This window comes from Pinus tabuliformis, chromosome 6 (assembly GCF_031772625.1).
Source record: "Pinus tabuliformis cultivar Carrire ecotype Pingquan chromosome 6, CPIR1, whole genome shotgun sequence".
Lineage (NCBI taxonomy): Eukaryota > Viridiplantae > Streptophyta > Pinopsida > Pinales > Pinaceae > Pinus > Pinus tabuliformis.
Genome location: NC_142292.1, coordinates 1,053,662,308 through 1,053,683,119, shown reverse-complemented (window position 1 = coordinate 1,053,683,119; position 20,812 = coordinate 1,053,662,308). Strand labels below are relative to the sequence as shown.

The 20,812-nt window shown below is 39.3% G+C and overlaps 1 protein-coding gene across 4 annotated transcripts in view; it reads right to left on the bottom strand.

Annotated features, from left to right (window-relative positions):
• Window positions 1–11,341, bottom strand: part of LOC149262587 (uncharacterized) — a 331,558-nt gene extending 320,217 nt beyond the window's left edge. For 3 of the 4 annotated variants that reach the window (XR_016259169.1, XM_089424931.1, XM_089424932.1), the window contains exon 1: window positions 10,731–11,341. Coding sequence is in view for 3 of the 4 variants with exons in the window: in XM_089424931.1 (XP_089281057.1) it covers window positions 10,731–10,784 (54 nt within the window). In the remaining variant the exon portion in view is untranslated. The remainder of the gene's footprint in view (window positions 1–10,730) is intronic. The other variant, XM_089424928.1, reaches the window with a different exon arrangement.
• Between the last annotated feature and the right edge of the window lie 9,471 nt (window positions 11,342–20,812).

Below are 20,812 nucleotides of genomic sequence, written 5' to 3'. Positions count from 1 at the left end.
TAATATTTTTATGGATTTGTATTTAATAACATGTAAATAGGTATATGGCTATAAGACTTATTAAGGCATGCATACCCTTTTTTTCCTCGAAAAAAATGTAATTTTATTACTAAAATCAAGATTACATTTTGTATATACTATAAGAAACAACATTCAAGAGATGGCAAAAAAAATCAAGCACAAAGCTCCAAGAACAATCCCCCAACAACCGGAGATCCACAAAAAACCATACATCAAGGCCGAAACCCCCAAGGAAATACAAAAAAAGGGCGCAAAGACCCGCAAACAATGAAAACCAAAGAGAGCAAAACCCTTACAAACATGCCCAAAACCGACCTGCAAAATGTAGAAAATCCACGAAATTCTGATCTACTAATATCAATATGAGCAATCTGAAATAAAATTTCTTCTCACATAAACACAAAATTTCTCTACTAGTTGCAACGGAATATGAACATAAATAAAAGCACAGTCACACAATTCAGCGACACAGAATTGTCTAGGGAACCCAACTGGGAAAACCCTCTGCTTGTTATTGAGAATTATTGAAGAAGGTTGAACAATGAATCTCATACAATACAATAAAGTTTCATTAGAGAACAATCATGTTCTCTACTTACACTAAGCTGAAACACCCTTGCTTGCACCTTGATCCCTGCTTCCTAACCCAAGGAACTTGTCCTTCTTCAAGCTCCCACAAGCCTTTCCTAGGCTCATTCTCCTTCTCTCACAAGCTCCACACACAAACTTGTGCTTCCTATTGCTTGGTCTCACCAACACATGCTCACTAAACAATGATTAAATGTGTGTCTTCGTCCCTCCTTTTAAAGGCAATTCGAATTGTTAAAATTAGTGAGTTCTATATTAGGTAAGTTGAACTGGTGGTTCACAAGTTAACAAAGGCTCACTGCTAGTGTTATCTCGTCCTTCCTAAATTTTAAGTGGCTAAGTGTAGAAATTAATACTAATTTGCTACTACTGATGAATTCGAACTGAAAACAAGAGATTACAAATTTCCTCTACTATTATGATGAATAATCACAATTTAGAAACACATGCAATGACATGCAACCATCAAAACCACAAGAACACAATGATTTTACAGGGGAACCCAACTGGGAGAAACCCTCCGCTAATTTTCATTAATCAAATGAGAATGAGAAACTATTACAACATTTTGCTTCGATCCTGAAGCACAACTTGCACTATAAATTTGTTCTCCTACTAATTGTCCTGCTCAGGCCAACACTTAGCCAGTTAAAGACCCCAGCTTGCTCCTATTTCCTTGCGCAATCCTGGAGGAAATTAGCTCCTAAAGATAGGAATTTTCTCTTATTTGCTTGCGCAATTCCCAAGGAATGATTCACCTACTAAACTGCCAAGCCTATACACTCAACTAGTATACAATTGATAATTACAATGTGCCTTTTCCTTCACTCCAGCTAGGCAATTCGAATTCCATGCATGTTTGGGCTATTTTCAATTGATTGACTATTTTAACTGAGAGATCACTGAGTTAACAATAGTTCTACTACTCAACTGACTCAATTAGGTACTTGAGCTCAGGTAACTGATTCAAACTGAAAATAACTTAACTAAATTGCTAAATTTTAGCCATCAATACTTGCACAACTCTACTTCTAGCCTATAACTCGAATTTACTGAGTAAACTAGTAGACAAAATCATGTCACACAAGTTAATCCAAGTCATCTTACCGATGTGGAAAATTGAATTACTAAATTTGACTAAGTCCCAATTCAAATTTAGCTTTTCTTGAATTTCTAACACTCCCTCTTAGCAAGAAAGCAATTTTGCACCACCTCTATCCTGCATTTGTGGAATTCGAATTTGCCTCTTGACAATGCCTTTGTCAAGATATCTCTGCATCCTAGTCCTTAGTTGGAACGTATTGTAGCATCATAATTCTCCTCTGCACACAATCCCGCAAGTGATGGTTCTTGATATCAATGTGCTTGGACTTTGTCATGAAATATTGGATTCTCAGAGAGTTTAATACAACTTTGATTATCACAATAAATCATTGTCAGATCCATCTCCTGACTGGAAAGACCCACAAGTATTTTCCTCATCCATATGTTGCTTGACTTGTAGCCATGCATTCAGCCTCTGCTAAGCTAAGTGCCACAGACCTTTGTTTCCTGCTATACCAAGAAATAATTGTAGACCCAACACTGAAGATAGCACCTAAAGTACTTTTCCTGTCTGATGGACTCCCTGCCCAATCTGCATCAGTGAAGCCTTGGAGCTTCACTCCCTCTATCCTCTTGTACCATAACCCATACTCGGTTGTGCCTCTGAGGTATCTTAACACATGCTTTGTTGCCTTCCAATATAGCTTGGTAGGCTTCACCATGGCTTGACTCAACTGATTAACTACATAACATATGTCAGGCCTTGTGTTCACCAGATACATCAAGGATCCCACAAGTTGTCTGTAGATGGTAGCATCTACTACCTCTCCTGAAGAAGCACTCTCCTTCCTCCAGTTTGTAGCTAGAGGTGTGTCCATAGGCTTGCAGTTCTCCATGTGAAATCTCTGAAGTATTTCAGAGGCATACTTCCCCTGACTCACAAATAGCTCACCATCACCCTGCCATACTTCCAGCCCAAGGAAGTAATGCATCAAGCCCATGTCTTTCATCTCAAATTCTCTTGCAAGGTCCTCTTTGCAAGAGCAGATCAACTGCTCATCCCCTGTAAGTATCAAGTCATCAACATACAAAACCAAGATAAGCAACTTGTCATCTACCACAATGTGATAGAGATTGGCATCTGCTTCACTTTTGGTGAAGCCCAATCCACTAAGATATGTGTCAATCCAAGTGTACCATGCTCGAGGCGCTTGTTTGAGACCATATAGGGCTCTCCTGAGTCTACACACATGTGTCTCCCTGTCATATGTCTCAAATCCCTCTGGATGCTCTATGTAAATTTCTTCCTCAACAACACCATTGAGAAAGGTGGTCTTCACATCCATCTAATGGATCTTCCACCCCATCTGCGTAGCTAATGCTAGAATGGTTCTGATCGAGGAATATCTTGCCATTGAGACAAATGTTTGCTCATAGTCCACTCCCTCTCCCTGAGAGAAGCCTTTGGCCACAAATTTGGCATTGTATTTCTTGATGCTCCCATCAGCTACATGCGTCAAGTTGTAAATCCATCTGGAACCAACCACTAACTTGTTCTTTGGTCTCGGCACCAACTCCCATACATTGTTCTTCATGATGGAGTCATACTCCTCCACCATGGCATCAACCCACATTGGTTGAGAAACTGCTTCCTCAAATGAAGAAGGCTCTAACTCAATGAGTTTTGTCATGAGAGCCATATACCCAATGTATCTGTTTGGTGACCTCCTCTGTCTGCGCAAGGATGTAGGAGCTCCCACATGCTCCCTAGCATCTTGCAGCAATCTATCAACCTCTTTGGTTCTCTTCCTCCACTCGGCCTCCTGTCTACTCCTCTGCATGTGGCTGCTCCACAACATCCTAAAGCTTTGCATGAGGCTCCTCCTTTGGAGCTAGAAGCTCCTCCTCCAGTGGGATACTCAACTCTCGCTCTAAAAGGCATCTCACAGCCTTCTCCTCATCAAAATCTCTCCTCACTACTGTCACCCTGAGTGAGGGCAAATACACCCTATAGTTATGAGGTGTCTCTGTGTATCCTACAAAGACTCCCATCTCAGTTGTAGGGTCAAGTTTCTTCCTGCTATCCTTGGAAACATGACAATACACAGTAGCTCCAAAAATTCTGAAATGAGAAACATCTGGCTTCCTCCAAGAGAAAGCATCTTCAAGTGTGATCATACCAAGTATTGTATGAGGGTTCTTGTTCTGCAAATAAACTACGATGTTGCATGCTCCTGCCCATAGATGTAATGGCGACCCCTGATCATGCAACATGGCTCTTGTTGCTCCCACTATGCTCCTGTTCTTCCTCCCAGCCACCCCATTTTGTTGTGGGCTATGGGGTGTTATCCATTCTCTTCTAATACCCTCTTTAGCACAAAAGTCCTTGACAGTGTTAGAAACATATTCTCCTCCATTATCACTTCTCAGAGCTTTCAATTTTTGACCAGTCTCCTTTTCAACCAATGCTTTGAATTCAACAAATTTTGAGAAAACTTCATCCTTCTTCCGCATGAAGAAGATCCAGCATTTTCTTGAAAAGTCATCAACAAAAATTACATAATACCTATGTTTTTTTGTAGAGGTTGTAGAAAATGGTCCACATACATCAAAGTGGACTTGCTCCAAGATTGCTCCCGCTTTGCTATCTCGGCCCTGGAAGGTGGATTTGACATATTTCCCCAATATGCATCCCTTGCAGACATCATGCTAGTCAAGGGTGCATTTCAGGAGACCGGTGGTGATCTGTTGCATGATTTTTAAGGCCCCATGGTGCAAGAGTCCCATACCCCTATGCCAGAGTTCTACAACATCTTGACTCTGCACATTTTTCGCCTTGTTACTCTGTGCAGCGCAAGCTTCCACCCCAAGTTTTTAGAGATTATTCACTCGAACTCCAATCTATTTCACCTACCCAATAACTACATGTCTCAAAAAGGCTTTCCCCTTACTGAAAACAACATCATAGCCTCTATCCTCCAATACAACTACAGAGATCAGGTTCTTCTTTAGCCCGAGTACATACATGACATCTTTCAGATAAAGATGGGAGCTCGACTCCCTCTTAAAGGTAACCGTACCAATCCCTTTGGTATTGTATCGCCCATCATCCCCAAGTTCTATGTGCATCTGAAGATCCTTCTCCTATAGGCTACTGAAGAATTCTTTGCATCCCGTCGTATGGAACGAGGTACCTGAATCTAGATACCACACACTCCCCATCACAGTGCTCACCATGCATGCAATCAGGGTGAAGTCTAATTTGAATTGTGAGGCAAGTGCTTCACCTCCTGCTCCTCCTAAAGGCTTCTTGTTAGACTTCTTATGCAGACACTTTGTTGCATAGTGCTCGAATTCGTGGCAATGAAAACATTTTATCTTGCTTAGATCCTTCTTGCCATTGTTCTAGCTAGACTCTGGTTTGCTTTGAGCCTTCTTGCCCTTAGCTTTCTTTCCCTTCCCAGCCAAGGCAAAATTCTCTTCCTCCTCAAAACTTTGGAGGTTACTCCATCTCTATTGTTCTGCCACATTTCTTCCTGCACCAAATCGGACCAAAGTCTCTCCCAATTTGGCAATTTGTCCCTTCCATTTACAGAGTCCTGGTAGTTGTGCCAAGATTTTGGAAGGCCTAGGAGAGCTAGGCTCACTAGTTCCGAAGAGGGAATATTTTCTCCAACTCCTCCAAGCTCATCTCGACACTGAGTGAATCTAGAGAGGTAATGTGGAATGGTCTGATTTTTCTGCATGCAAATGTTTCTAAACTTGTCCCTCAATGCCAATTTCCTAACATCTTACCATTTTCGAATAGCTCAATGAGGGTCTTCCACATAGCAAAGGGACTCTCCATGCCATGTAAATTAGAGATTATGTGGTCTCTCACACCCTCCAAGATGATCCTCCTGGCTTTTGTGGTATCCTTCTTGCACAGAACTAATTGTGCATCTGATACTACTGGCTTTGGGATATTGGTTTTGGTGTACTCCAACACACCATTATCATCATGAACTGCTTCCATCATGTCCTTCCAGGCTATGAAATTCGAGGTTCAATCAAGGGCATACTCCAATCTCAATCTGTTGAAAGACATTTTCCCGCACAAAAGAAAATTGCTTCATTGAATCTGCAAATCGAAATCTCTGAAGGAGAGGATATATAGACTAGTTTCTAGTGTGATTTTTGCTCTGATACCATGTAGAAATTAATAGAAATTTGCTACTACTGATGAATTCAAACTAAAAACAAGAGATTACAAATTTCCTCTACTATTCTGCGGAATGGAAATCACAATTTAGAAACACATGCAATGACATGCAACCATCAAAACCACAAGAACACAATGATTTTACAGGGGAACCCAACTGGGAAAAACCCCTTCGCTGCTTTTCATTAATCAGATGAGAATGAGAAACTATTACAATGTCTTTCTTCGATCCTGAAGCACAACCTGCACTATAAAATTGTTCTCCAGCTCATTGTCCTGCGCAGGCCAACACTTAGCCAATTCAAGGCCCCAGCTTGCTCCTATTTCATTTCGCAGTCCTAGAGGAAATTAGCTCCTAAAAGATAGGAATTTTCTCCTCTTTACTTGCACAATTCCCAAGGAATGATTCACCTGCTTAACTGCCAAGCATGTACACTCAACTAGTATGCAATTGATAATTACAATGTGAATTTTCCTCCACTCCAACTAGGCAATTTGAATTCCAAGCATGTCTGGACTATTTTAAGTTGATTAACTAGTTTAACTAAGAGATCACTGAGTTAACAACAGTTTTACTACTCAATTGACCTTCAACTGACTCAACTATGTACTTGAGTTCAGTTAACTAAATCAAACTGAAAATAACTGAACTAGATTGCTAAACTTTAGCAATCATTACATGCACAACTCTACTTCTAGCCTATAACTCGAATTTACTAAGTAAACTGGTAGACAAAGCCATGTCACACAAGTTAACCGCAATCCAAGTCATCCTGCTGATGTGGAAAATCGAATTACTAAATTTGACTGAGGCACAAATCAAATTTAGCCTTTCTTGCTACAATTTCTTAACACTAACTCAACTCTTCGTCCTATTCCCAATACAACTCACACTAGAAGACAAATTAACTCGACCTTTTATTTTAACACATTGGTTAATTGCTTCATACCTCATCCCAGACACCTATTTTTTAGGAGCTCAAGCATGCCAAAGAAGAAACTCGTTATGGCTCCTATGATTAAGGCACAAATCAAGGAACCCTAGGAAATACAAAAAAGGGCACAAAGACCCGCCAACAATGAAAACCAGAGAGGACAAAACCCCTACAACCAGGCCCAGAACTGGGCTGCAAAAAAACCAGGGCAAGAAAATCCCTGCAGATCCCGCAGCAAACTTCAAGTGGACGACCGCAACCACAGCACCAAAAGAAATGGGCTCGTTCAACGACAGCATGAATAGGGTGGAGGTCGCACCCAAGCACATCACCAGAAGAGACCAAATGGAGCAACGTCGACAACCTCCGCACAAAAGTAAACCCTGGAATAAAAAACATGGCCAGAAGGCCCAAAACAACCGATAGCCTCCACCAAGTCGGCAACCCACAAGTGCAACAAACAGAAGCCATGGACGACGACAACAAACGAACGGCGACGAAACCCCGAACATTCAATACACCGCATCAAAGGCACCACGAACACGCAGCAGCATCAGCAAGGAGAAGAAAGCAATGAAAACAAGCGATGTGGAGGCATGAACACGAGGAGGGGCAGCTAGGGTTCCAGCCCCAACCCCGCTCCCTCGAGTCCAAACCATCACGTTATTGCTATCTAGGAATGCATACCCTTAGTTTGATGGTTCTCCACTAAATTCTAGACATAGACCTAGGTGATAGGGGGCATATTGTTATTCTCAGAAAAACCAAGCAAATAAACATTGAGGGGTTAGTGAATATCCCGAGTCAAGTTTAAGAGGGGGAATATTGCAAATCTCCAAATCTTTTGGGCATTCTCCCTACCAATTTGGGAGCACGATGCTCCCAAGGACACTCTCAAATCTTGCAACCGCACTCCCTCCATGCTCCCTAATGGTAACATCAAATTCTTAAAGTAAAATCCTTTTACTTAGATTTTTTACATTACCATTGATTGTTTAAGGATGTTTGAGAGTGGTTCTAACCTCATCAAACTTCATATGGAGAAAGTATAATTTCATATCCCATTCAAAATTCAACAGACTTATCAGTTTTCAGGATTGATAGGATTGTAAAATTTTCATTGGTTTCTATAAGGGTATGTGATTGGCATTTAATCAAGAGTCGCCAAGCGTTATATATATCCTATCATTGATTGTGTTGATTATTGAACTCCTTCGTCATGGCCTTAAGCAAAAATTTACCCTTCACTCAAACCAAAATCATTGATCAGGCATGTTAAGCTTTTTCTACCATATTTTAAAAATTGGATTAGGCAATTTCATCAAAATTGGGTGGTGCCAACTAATGTCTTTAGAAGATTGAGGTAGACGTAAAAGTTGGACAAGAGGTAGAGAATGAAGGATTTAATGAGGATCTCGATACAATCAATGGTGGAACATCGCTTGTCAAGGAGTGGTGGAACGTCGCTTGTCAAGGGGTAGTGGAACATGCATTACAGTGCTATCCCACAACTACAACATTTGGCAACACAGGTGCTTTCACAATTGGGGAACACTTCTTCTATAAAGATGTGTTTATCAACTAGTTTTCAGTTTATTGTTTTGGAACTTTCGGTCTTCATATTTAGGTGTGCATATGGCCTATTTTCTAAACATAACTATTTAGTCATGTTATTGTTGACAATTGCTAAAAAACCTATTTCATTCCATAAGTTAATTTTCTACTTTCTATTATATGGCTTAAAAATTTGTAAGTTTGTTTGTAATTTATATAATCTAGATTCTAGATGATTGATGCTCAAATCATTAATCATTAATATACCATGGACACCATTTCTATCTTCACCAATGTACAAATATGCATGTTTTCATATATTCTGCATGTTTTTTTAACATCTATATATATATATAAACACTCTTGAGACAATATGCTCCTAAGGATTTTTAGAAAATGGTGCTCCCACCCCAAAAAATGCTCCATCTTTGCTCTACACTGTGAGAACCTTAATCCCACGTGAATTCAATGGATTCTTTTCTTGTATAGTTCTTTTTACTTTCTTTATGTTTTTTTTAAGTTTTGGGGTTTTCTAAACAAAAATCATGTGGGGGGCACCTAGTCATCTTGCTTTTCGGGGTGAAGGGAGCATTGGGGGCTTTGGGGGAGTAACACCTAGAAGCCTCTCATTTTGTGAAATGGGTCCCACACAATGGTGATATTTTTTGCAAGTTTCGCAAATTGGGGGGGGGGGGGGGGGGTGGTGAAACGTTTAAGCAAGTGCCAACCCATCTCGAGGGCATGGGAAGCATGGGGATCGAGCCCCCAACACTACAATATGCATCCCTATGAAACATTGATCCTGAGTAGCTCGTCCTACAATTCAATATAGGAAACAAATCTGGATCTGATCAACTGAAATGCAGAACCTTGATCTGGTAACATAGTCTCCATAAACCAAAGGGCAGAGGAAAGTGTGATTTGGTAAACAGTTGAGTTGTTGTTAGTGAGTATTCCAACTAGATAAGGTACCGCAAGCAGGCAATAAGCAATATTTTAGGACCACATTTAGTTGAAGTATTAATTTGTCAGCACATATTACACATAATTTAGAAGCTTATTCATTGTTGTTAACATTTTCACATTGTTAAACTATGAAGAGTAAGTTCATGAACCAGCCAGATTGACTTCAAAAGTTCAATCCATTGGTTTATTTGATTTTCATGTTCGATAAAATTTTAGTGAAAAAAAATATTAATGATTAAAATAAAGCAACAAATCCACTTGTAAAGGATATTTTTCGCACCTAAAAAATCTGGATGAGGACCATTTCCCACAAGCTATTGCAGTATGGTGATGTCCATGTGAAAAGCATGGGCTCACAAAAGCAGAAACTATTCTACATTTCAGAATTCTCTCGCACTTACTCAAAGATAGCTCAAACTTAAAAGAAACCTTTCAGAATTCTATGCAAGAAACTTTAAATCAGCACTAGCTGTGCAAAGTTAGTCATGTTCATCGATCTGCCTATGTTAAGTGACTCTACAGCTTGTAAATATTAGTAAGTAACCTGAGTTAGAACTAAGTGCAGTAATTTTGTGTTATGCATGTTTCGTAGAAAGTTTTAAAACTTTGCAAACCATCAATGGGGGCTTGGTTATATGGTGAAGCAGGGGTGTTTCATACACCCCCCAAAGGCCGAAACTTAAAATCACCCACAGACACGTGTAGCCCCTTAGAAACCATCTCACTGTGTTGGCATTTTTCTTCTTCAAGCAGTTGGGTGAGGTGCAAGTCCTACGCAACTTTGGCAGAATAGATACCTCCCACTGGCAGATTCTAAACCGAAAGAACCTCTAATGTTCAGGGAAAAATGGCATGATAACTCTACACATTAAACTGATTTGACTTGAGATCATTTGAGATGGACGTAAGGCATAACCTGCCTACGTTTTATTATTTCATGCTAAAATTTATAACCATAGCAAACCTACTCAGGATGGGGCACAGTCTGGGCAGACGATCTAGTTAAGGTGCACAGCATCGACTGATGGAAAAAAATCATGTATCACTAATTAATAATCCCAACAAGCACCAGCTCACAGTTATGATAAATAGGAATTAATTAAGCTTCAGTTGAAAGAAATGGCAAGGCGTAAAACATAACCTCTTAAAGTGGGTCGTCAAGTGCGTTAAAAATTGTGGATGGGAATCCAACTTTAGTTCAATTGTTGCCACTTCGGGCAAATATTATGGCAAAAAACTTTTTTAAAAAACCAGCAGTGCGCATATTCAATTCGTAATCCCGCAATCCCATTCAAGAATAATATTGTAAATAGAAAAAAACTACCGAGAAGGGTAGGATTACATTAACACAAAAATGTACACTATTTGAAGCAGTTGGAAATAAAATGCAAAAGCGAAAGAGTGGGATTGGAGGCTCAAACCTGAAGATAGTGGAAATCCATATGGTCGCCGCGGTTATCCGTAACGACAGGCATGAAAATCGAACCCCGGTCGGTCACAAATTCAGCAAACGCGGTCAATTTAAAATACTAATATTCAAGAAACTCTATCAACAGAACGGCGCCCAATCCCGTCGGCTCTTCTCATAAAACGCCGAGAAGGCCACGCAAAAGGCCCTAGAGTCCTCAGAAACCTGCCCAATCCCCAGGACCTTTCAACCAGGGACACTCAAGGACCACAGCAAACAGTGTGCAACGTGAAGACTCCACTATGCGAAATTCATATAATTTGCTCTGCAAGAACGAAAGCTGAATAAGCAAACCCTAGCTAGCTTTTAGGCCAAAAATTCGGACAGAATTCGATGATATGGAGATTGCGAGTGTGAGGGTATATATGAGACAATGGAAGGAGGGCACAATTGGCGCCATTGCTATTGTTTTCTGGCTCCCGGCTTCTGCCTCCCATGGAACGAACCGACCAACCAACTTCCTTCCTGCCTTCGGACAGCGAAAATAGGAATAAAAAGTGGAGAAGGGAGGCAAGGCAAAGCAATTTAACAGTATAAGGAAGGGGAGTATAAAGGCAAGGCCCAGCACGCAGCCGGAGCACGTTTTCTGTGTTTGGTTTGTGCATTGTTTAATGCTTTTGACTTGGCTTCCACGTGGGCAGTTTCCATTGGGTTGGACGTGAAATTTTCATAATGCGATTCCGCTCGGTTTTGGTCTCCCTGTGATTAATAAATGATTTTAAGAAAAAAACAAATCATAAGAGTTTTCTTGGAAGTTGAATTGTGTAGAAGAGAGTAAAATAGAATGGTATCCAGTTGACTACCAAGTCCAGTAAAACATATAGAGCATTAGTACACCCGGAAACCTCGTTCTCATCTTAAACTGTCATCTATTTTTAAATGGTGTATTATTTCTTATTAAATAATTAAGTAATTTTATTTAAATTGAAATGTTGTATTATTTATTATTAAATAAATATATGGGTTTTGTATTAATTGGGCAGTTGTATACCTTGGAAATTCAAGTATTTGTTGAATTGGAATGGGTACATTCCTACGTGTAGTATTTAACATTTTGTGTAATTATTATTATGTTTAGATGGGTTTATATCGATTAAAAAAGAGTGATTTATTTTAAAGTTTTTATATAAATATTAACGGTATATTTGAGATTTAATCAAAAATTAATATATTTAGTTGTAATTTTTTAATAAAAGATTGTGATTAAATTTTTTAAATTATTTGAATTTATGTATGGAGATTTATAGTTATTTATCTTTTCTTTTTACAGATAGTTTTTTTTTTTTACAGGTGGGAAAATCTATCATAATTTAGTTGTCAAACCAGCAGTGAGGACAGTTATCTCTAGTTGTTATCCATGAATGCGGGCTACCTCATCATCCTTATTCAAGGAAAACCACGCCACCTGGAATAAGGGGGCATGCTTTCACTCCTACCAGTTATTTATTTATTTTTTTCACAGGTGGGAAAACCTATCATAATTTAGTTGTCAAACCAGCAATGAGGACAGTTATCTCTAGTTGTTATCCACGATTGCGGGCTACCTCATCACCCTTATTCAAGGAAAACCACGCCACCTGGAATAAGGGGGCATGTTTTCACTCCTATCAGATGTCTCTAGGCGGATGTCTTTGGGCGATCTTGGGTCGTTAACATGTTTCCTTACTTCCTAGGAAGATGAGCTCTTAGCCAAGCACAAAAAGTTTTAGGGAGTATAGTGCAGGCCCATATAGTTATTTATGTTATTATGCCAGACATGTCTATTTTATAATAGGGCTTCTAAAATTTTAATTTAATTATGGATAATTATTAAATGGATGGTAGGGATTTAGCTTACATAAATTTTATATATATATATAACTAGCCTGGATCCATCTTAATTCCAGATCTATCTTAATTCTAGATCTACCAAGTGGTGAATCTCCATTAAAATAAATAAATAAATAAAATAAAATAAATTTGTTACATGTTTTTATATATGTTTAATATGCTTAATTTATACAATATTTTTATAATTAATAATAATTATTATTATTATTTAAAATAAAGTTATAATTATTTAACTTTGATGATTTGTTTTTAATTTTGATAATGTGATATGTAGTATGAAGTAAGTGTTTTGATGCCTATAGACATTTACTAGTCATTTAATTTATATGGCTATCCTTATTAAAAGGTTTTTTAAACCATGTCGCTAACTTCTAAATCTATGATTTTAATTCTTGCTAACCTTATAATGACAATTGTCTTTCTTGCAACATGGAAAAAATGTAATGGCTCTACAATGCGTAAACTCACGGTTTGGGCTACCGCAAGAGACGTGTTTTGGCTAGAGTTATTTTCGACAATCAAGATAGGGTATAAGGGTTTAGACTTTCATTCCTGCAAGGTGGCATTGGTTTCTTCGCACTCCCTAGGGTTTATCTTCCTGTCTAGCGAGTAGTCGGCAGCTCTTACCTTCCAAGGTCTGACGGTCTAGTGGATTCCTGTAACAGTTACTGTAGTGTTCGACTTTGTTTCCCATTTTGAGTATTTGCCAGCATGGAGGAAGATGCAATCGATTATTCTTCAAACTTGTTTGCAAATGTTTCAATTTGGATGAATTCTCCACCTCAGCTCCAGGTGGACAAACTAATTGAGACAGTTGGATCTTCAAACTTGGCACTTTATAGACCCTTTTCAAATAGCCCTGGGGTTTCATATGAGTTCCCAAATCATGCCCTAGCTCAGACAGTATTGGAATTAGGATTTCGGGAAGTTCCCTTTCAGGCGCAGCAGGTAGACCAAGGATGGCCTTTACCACAAGATGGAATCGTTAATATTGCAGGCATCTCCCTGGAAGCTTTATCATTTTCCGAAGGATGTATATCACAATCTATCCAAGTTATGGTTTTTCATTCAGGTAGGTAAGTGTTTTTGAGATTGTATGGAAGCCCAAATATAAACCCTAATTATACCTTTGAGGTGGATGTTGAGGTTGGCTTTGCGACTTATACTATACCCCAGAAGGTTTTTCTAGATGTGGCCTAGTTAATCAAAACCGACCAGGGGGGGGTTCTCTTCTTTAGGGGTAGATCCACTCGGCCTTGGAATTTGGGAGGGTGGGCAATTGTTGGGCCATTTGAATAGTCATTCCAATGCTTCAGAGGGTGGTCCTGGCTCTAAGGAGGGTACTCAAGGAAGGGAAAGAAGTCCAAGAGCGCAAAAGTGAGGGAGAGAGATAGGAAGTTGATTCTTGGGGGCGATCTAAAATTTGATGAGGTTATGGACATGATGAAGAGGGTTTTGGTGGGAAGAGTTCAGGGGAAAAAATACTCATCTGCACGTTTGAGGAAATGGGGGCACGAGACTTGGGGTCCAATCTTGACTACCCTTCTAGAGATCTGCATGTTATCTCATCATTGGTTTTCCCTAAAATTCAGTAATGCGAAATAGGTATGTTGGGTCTTAAACAGTCGTTGGAACATTGAGCTAGCATCGATCCATTTGAAGAGATGGTCTCCTCTTTTCAACCCGGAAAGGGAGCTGTTGGGTGTTGGGTCAATCTAGAATAGGATGTCGGGTTTGTCTTTACATTTATGGACGGAAGATATATTTCGATGCATTGGTGATGATTTGGGAAAGTTTTTGGACTTTGGTAGGTCATATTTTGAGACAGGGAAAATGTATTTTGTGAGGGTTCTGGTTTTCCTGGATACTAGGGAAGGGCTTGTGGCCAATTTGATCCTTCATTACAAAAGTTTCATCCACAATCAAAAGTTGGATTTTGAAGGCATCCCCTTTCGTTGTCGACGATGCCATGAAATTGGCCACATATTCGGAGAATGTCCATTATTGTAAAATCATTGTGGGGGTCGAGGTGGTTAGGGAAAGGAGTTTTTGTCGAATCGTAGTGGCGGTTTGGGTATAGAAAAGGACTCTCATTAGCAACGATAAGGATCTACTCAAAGGCATTCGGGTCCTATTTCTACCAAATCTCCACAAGCATGGGATGAAGAAAGGGATCCCATAGAGAGGTGGAGGTATTCAGGCTCCCCTTCTTCATTCTCAGATACATGTTTTTTAATCTCTCCCTACCTCTAATAATATCATTTTAAATTCTTCATTATATTTGCATGTGTTAGTGTCAAATTTAGGTCTACGTACCTTAAATTTGTCTCTTGGAGTTATCTCATGTCTGATTGACCCTATACCTGCATGTTGTATGATCCCTTGTACTTTTGTTCCTGACTCAAAAGAAATATCTTTTGATTCCTCGGGGAAATTTAGATATAATATTCAGTCCATATATAGACCGCCTAATCCCCATTTATCTTAGTCTGTTTCTGGCTGGGGTTTGGGTCATCTTTCTCCTTCTAAAACCCTAAAAATCCATCAAGGTTGACAATCTCACATTTCCAAAGCAATCATTCAAGTTAGCCATGACATTGTGGTTGGGCATCAACTCTCTCTTGATGGGATCCTTAGAGTAAGACATGCCCTGGTCTCTGTAACCAAATGAAGTGGTTATCTTTTAACTGTAGAGGTTTTGCTAGTCCATAAAAAAAACTAGCTTTGCAACACTTGGTGGTGTTGGAAAGGATTGATATTATGTTTCTACAAGAGAATTTAGGACCCTGTTATGATATAGTAAAATCCATGGAAGGAATGTTTAAGGGTTGGGCTTTCTATGTGATTGGCGCTCGTGGTATATCTGGAGTATTGACGATTGGCATAAATTGCATAATTGTTAGACTCATGAGCATTTGGGGATGCGAGGGAGTGATAGGGGAGATATTTTTTCGGAAGAACTAGGGCATGAGATCAGAATGGTGAATATATATGGACCCTATGTGGACAGGGTTGGCTTTTGGAACACATTGATGAACAAATCCTTCATGCAGTTAAATAACTTGATTATTGTGGGAGACCTTAATTTTTCCATGGGAATGGCGGAAAGTTGAGGGGCTCATACGCAACCTGATTCTCTTTTGGATTTCTTTGCACATATAATTGAATCATATAACCTAGTAGATGTCAACCTAGCTAATCTCAAACCCATGTGAATAAATGGCATTTTTGGTGAGCAAATGGTCTCTCGGTGCTTGGACCGCTTCCTATTGCAGGTATCACTGCTGGAAAAGTCCCTATTTTTAGACAATAGTTTAGAATCAGGGGAGCGTCTGATCATTTTCCTATTTGCTTAGAACTCGTTGGTGACTCTCAGAAACATAAAGCCCCATTTAAATTTAATGCAATGTGGATGAAGGATGAAGAATTCATTAAGATGGTATGTGAGCCTTAGAGGAGTGTTTCACTGATAGGTCAGGGATCAACAGCTAGAGGTTTTGAGGAGAATTTGAGAAACCTTAAGATGAAGACTATTGAATGGGTGAAGACAAAAAAGAAAAGCGAGTAGGAGTCCCTACGAGCTATTGAAGAAGAACTAGAACATCTGGAGCAACCAGGTGGGTAGGAATACGATAACAATGACACAAAATTAAGAATTATTCAACTTGAATCTAAAAAGCAAAGGATACTTAAGGAAAGAGAAGAAACATGGACTGGGGAGCCGAGCGATTTGGATACAAGCAGGAGATGGTAATACTAAATTTTCCCAACAATATGCCAAAGGCAGAAGAGCTATCAATAATATCTGGTCATTGCAAGATGAAGGGGTGCGCTAGTGCATCAAACTTCAAAGAAATGGCAAATATGGGGGTAAGGCACTTTCGTGCACTGTTTGAAGCCCCTCGGGAGGCATTAGTTCCAAAGATTATACAGATTGCTCGATTATTTCCAAGATTTGCTGACGAAGATACAAATGCGGAGTTGATGTCCCCTGTAACCACTACAGAGATAGAAGTTGTACTCAAATGGTTTAAAAGGGACAAGAGTCTGGGGCCAGATGGATGGCTTGTAGAATTTTTTCTAGAATTCTATGATCTAATTGGAAATGACTTTATTAAGGTTCTTGAAGAATGTAGAACTTCAAGCATAATTTTCAAAGATTTCAATTCTACATTTATTGCTTTGATTCCAAAATAGGACAATAGAATGATTTTTAATGACTACTGACCTATATCATTATCCAGTTGTATTTATAAAATCATAGCTAAAGTGATTGCAAATTGTCTTAAGCCTATTCTATCTTGTCATATTTCATAAGAACAATTTGTTTTTCTAGAGGATCATCAGATCCATGACGCCATAAGAGTGGCACAAGAAGAATTGCACAGCCTAAAAACAAAGAAAATGAAAGATATGATACTTAAGATTGACTTATCTAAGGCATATGATAGAACCAACTGGCTTTACAGTAGAATGATTCTTACACATTTGGGATTACATGTCGGGTTCATAAATTGAATCGTGTGTTGTATAACATATTTATGTTTTGCGATTGTAACAACCCCCGTGAAAATTCCATGTAATAAGAGTTAAAAATAATAACCACCATTGATGGGACACTTATTCCAAGCTGAATGTTGGGCAAGACATCCTAGGGGGTGTTCATTTGGTTGTTTAGGGCTAAGGAAATCGGCAAAGGCAATAACTAAGGATTTGGAAAGGCAAAATGGAATTTTTGGCACATTTATTTATGAAAATAAAGGAAATTAGGAGAAAGGGATGTGAAAGGTCATAGGTTGCATGTGAGGAGGAAAATGAAGAAAATAGAGGCCTCATTCATAAAAAGGGTTCTGAGGATCAGTTGGTAACCTTTTTTCCAGTTTAGCTTTGCATATCTCTCATTATTCTCTCCCTCTCTCTCACTCTTGGACACTTAGAGTTTCTTGGAGCACTTTGGCATTGGAGCAAGAAAGGCAAAGAAGGCAAGAGGAAGCAAAGATCAAGCAGGGAAAGGCACGATCAAGCAACTACAACAGGCTTCATTGCAAGTATCAACTTGCATGTGTATCTTCCTTGCTAGATTTGGCATGAATGGTATTGCATGTGGTTATTTTCTATCATGGCATAGGTATTGCTAGGTGTGACAATGTTCTTCGGCCTAGCCTTTCCATTTCCTGATAGCTTTGACGAGATGGGTTTCTCATATTCGATTAATGTGGGATGGTCGGATGGATTCGAAGCTGAGTGGGGTGGATCTCCGAACTAAAAAACACATGGCATAGTGGTCCCTGAACTAGAATATGGATCACGATAAAGCCAATGGCCTAGTAACCCCTAAATCGGACTGTGCATTGCGGTAAATCCAAATTGTGTGCCTCGGTGGGCCTAGGAATCCTTGTCGGTGAATGGCGGGATATATGGTAAAGCCAAGGGGTGGATCTCTCTCCGTTGGGCCTAGTAGTCCTAGGATGGGATGTATGGTAAAGCCTGGAGAGTGTGTCTCGGTGTAGGACCTAGTGATCCCTGTATCAAACTGTGGATTACGGTAAAGCCTAAGAGACTAGGAGGCACTCAAATTCCTCACAGTGTAGGCGGAGAACTCTGGTGGAATCCATGCTTGTTGGTGTTTTTGGTGTGTTCTATGAGTCCCACATTCATGCTTGGAATATGGCATGAGGTTGATTAGATGAAGAGAGACTTGGCTCAGCCAATCTATGGTCGGCTGGAACGTGGTAGTCCCATCTCCGGTTGGTTTATTGCATTAATTAGTGAGAAATTTATTCCCTTGTTTTTCATGTGTAAACATACTGATGTATATGTGGATTATATGGCTGATATGTTTATGATATTTTTGTCTCTATTATGCTGGTTATATGTATGTTTTATGACAACAACTATGTATGGCTCTCAACATGTTTTTAATTGTAAATGAATGGATAATGTATCTATGGCCTAATAGATGATAATGCAAATGAATGACATGAGGGAACAATGGTTCATAGCAATTCTCGAATAAATATGAGATCCATACACTTAATTTTGTTGTTTACACATGTAGGTTACATGTTGATGATATGTTTGATGAAATTCCTGACATGGATAGTAGGGGTTTGGTTAAGGTCTTGTTCAACTTATTGCTTTGGCATCATTGTTTTCCTGTTCTTTTACTGATTTTAAGTTTCACTCCATTATGGGCAATGACCTAGGCTCTAGGCCTGAAAAAGTGGCTTAAATTCGAGGTTCGCTGGCACAAAACTGGCAAATTGGATCCCTGGACATTGACAGATAAGCTTGTGAGAGCAAATTTGGGTTTCTGGATGATGTCATGCCTATATCATGAGAGAGACTAAGGCCTAAGATGGTCAAAACTTCAGTAGGAACCAAGGGAAAGTTGTCTGAAGTGTTGGAATGGTTTATGTGGGTCCTGAAGTTGATGTTGGATCATTGTGTCTGATGTTTCCGTCGATTCCACTTCGTTAAGGTCACCTAAGAGGTCAAATCCAATCATAGTAGCCTCCTGTCGTGTGTTTACCCTGGTTGGATAGTTACTTGGGTAGATGTGGGAGGAGAGTGTTACAGAGTGGTATCAGAGCATGATTCACCCCTCAGACTGGATGGGTGGTGTGTTGGTCATGCATGCATGTCAATTGCATGTGCGTCTTTTGCACTTGCATTCCATATGATTGTTGCATTTGTTGGATGATTGATTGCGGTTGTAGTAAGGTTGCCATGTTGAATTTGATGTTGCTTTTGTGGAATGCATTTGTCACGAGTATATGACTGGTTACATATTGTTATATGTCGTTTACATGTTGATTTTATGTCACCTATTTACATCCTTGTATGTTAGGCTACATTCTTGTAGATTTGATTACATGTATAAGTCTTGTAGGTTGATTACAATAATTGATCGTTTATGTTCGACTACATGCGTTTATGCATTGCTTATGCATGTTGTTGGTTGCATGTGACATTGTGTACAATGGAGTAATGGTTGTTGTCATGCATGAGGTCATAGCATGCATTGTTGATATGGCCTTACATTGATGAATAGACCCTAGCTAGAATGATGTTTATCCATTGATGCACTTACTTGTTATATGTCGATATGTTGTTATGATTATGTTATACATGTATCACGTTGATTTGTTGATCTTGTAGACGAGGTATCCTCCTCGAATTATTCTAAGGTATGTTGATTTATTATGATTTGGTTTATCTGACATATTATGCATTGCACGAAAAAGATCAAATGGATAGCAAGGTGGTAGACTAAATAGAATATCACTATGCATCAGATGAGAAGCGTGGTGCGGGGAACACTTCTAATTTGGAAGATACATTGAGGAGCTTAAAGGAAGAGATAAGGAGTTTTAAGGCAGATAATGACCAGATCATACAAGCACAAGAGAAGTAAGCAGAGGTTAATGCAATACTTCTTCAGAGTTTGTCAGACTTGCAGCGACAAGGACCACTTCGGATCAGCCATGGACATGAGGATAAAACAAATGGGGCATATGGGAGTAGGTCTCCTGGTAGACACAGGTCAAATAGATCTGATACAATGGGAGATGGAAAATTGTTGGACACTCTGGATAGGAAGGGCGATGAGCACATGCACTATTCTAGTTCTGGTTCTGATAGACATCATGATTGTCATCATTATCATCCTTATAGGAAGAGTGATAGGGGATACTTGCTGGATGAATTCATGAAAGCAAAAACACCTACTTTTGATGGAGATGTGAAGAAGCCAGAAGATGCAGAGGCTTGGATACTTGGGAAGAACAAATTCTTTGAGTTGCATGTGTACAAAGATAACATGAAGGCCAGAATAACTATCTTCAACTTGAAAGGTAAATCAGACATCTGGTGGGAAGATGTTAAGTGCGTCAGAGACATCAATATAGATTACTTGAGTTGGTGGGAGTTCAAGAGGCTTTTCAAGAAGAAGTACTTGTCATAGAGGTACTACGACAGTAAGGCCAAAGAATTCTATGAGCTAAAGATGGGATCAATGACAGATGAAGAGTACATGACCAATTTTTTGGAGCTATTGAGTTATGTACCATATCTTACTGATGAGAAGGATAAAGTTCAGAGGTTTGTCAATGGTTTTCCATTAGTATTTAGAGATCAGATTGAGTATGACGAGCCTCGATCCCTCGAGGAAGTCATTGGGAAATTGAAGCATTTCTATGAACA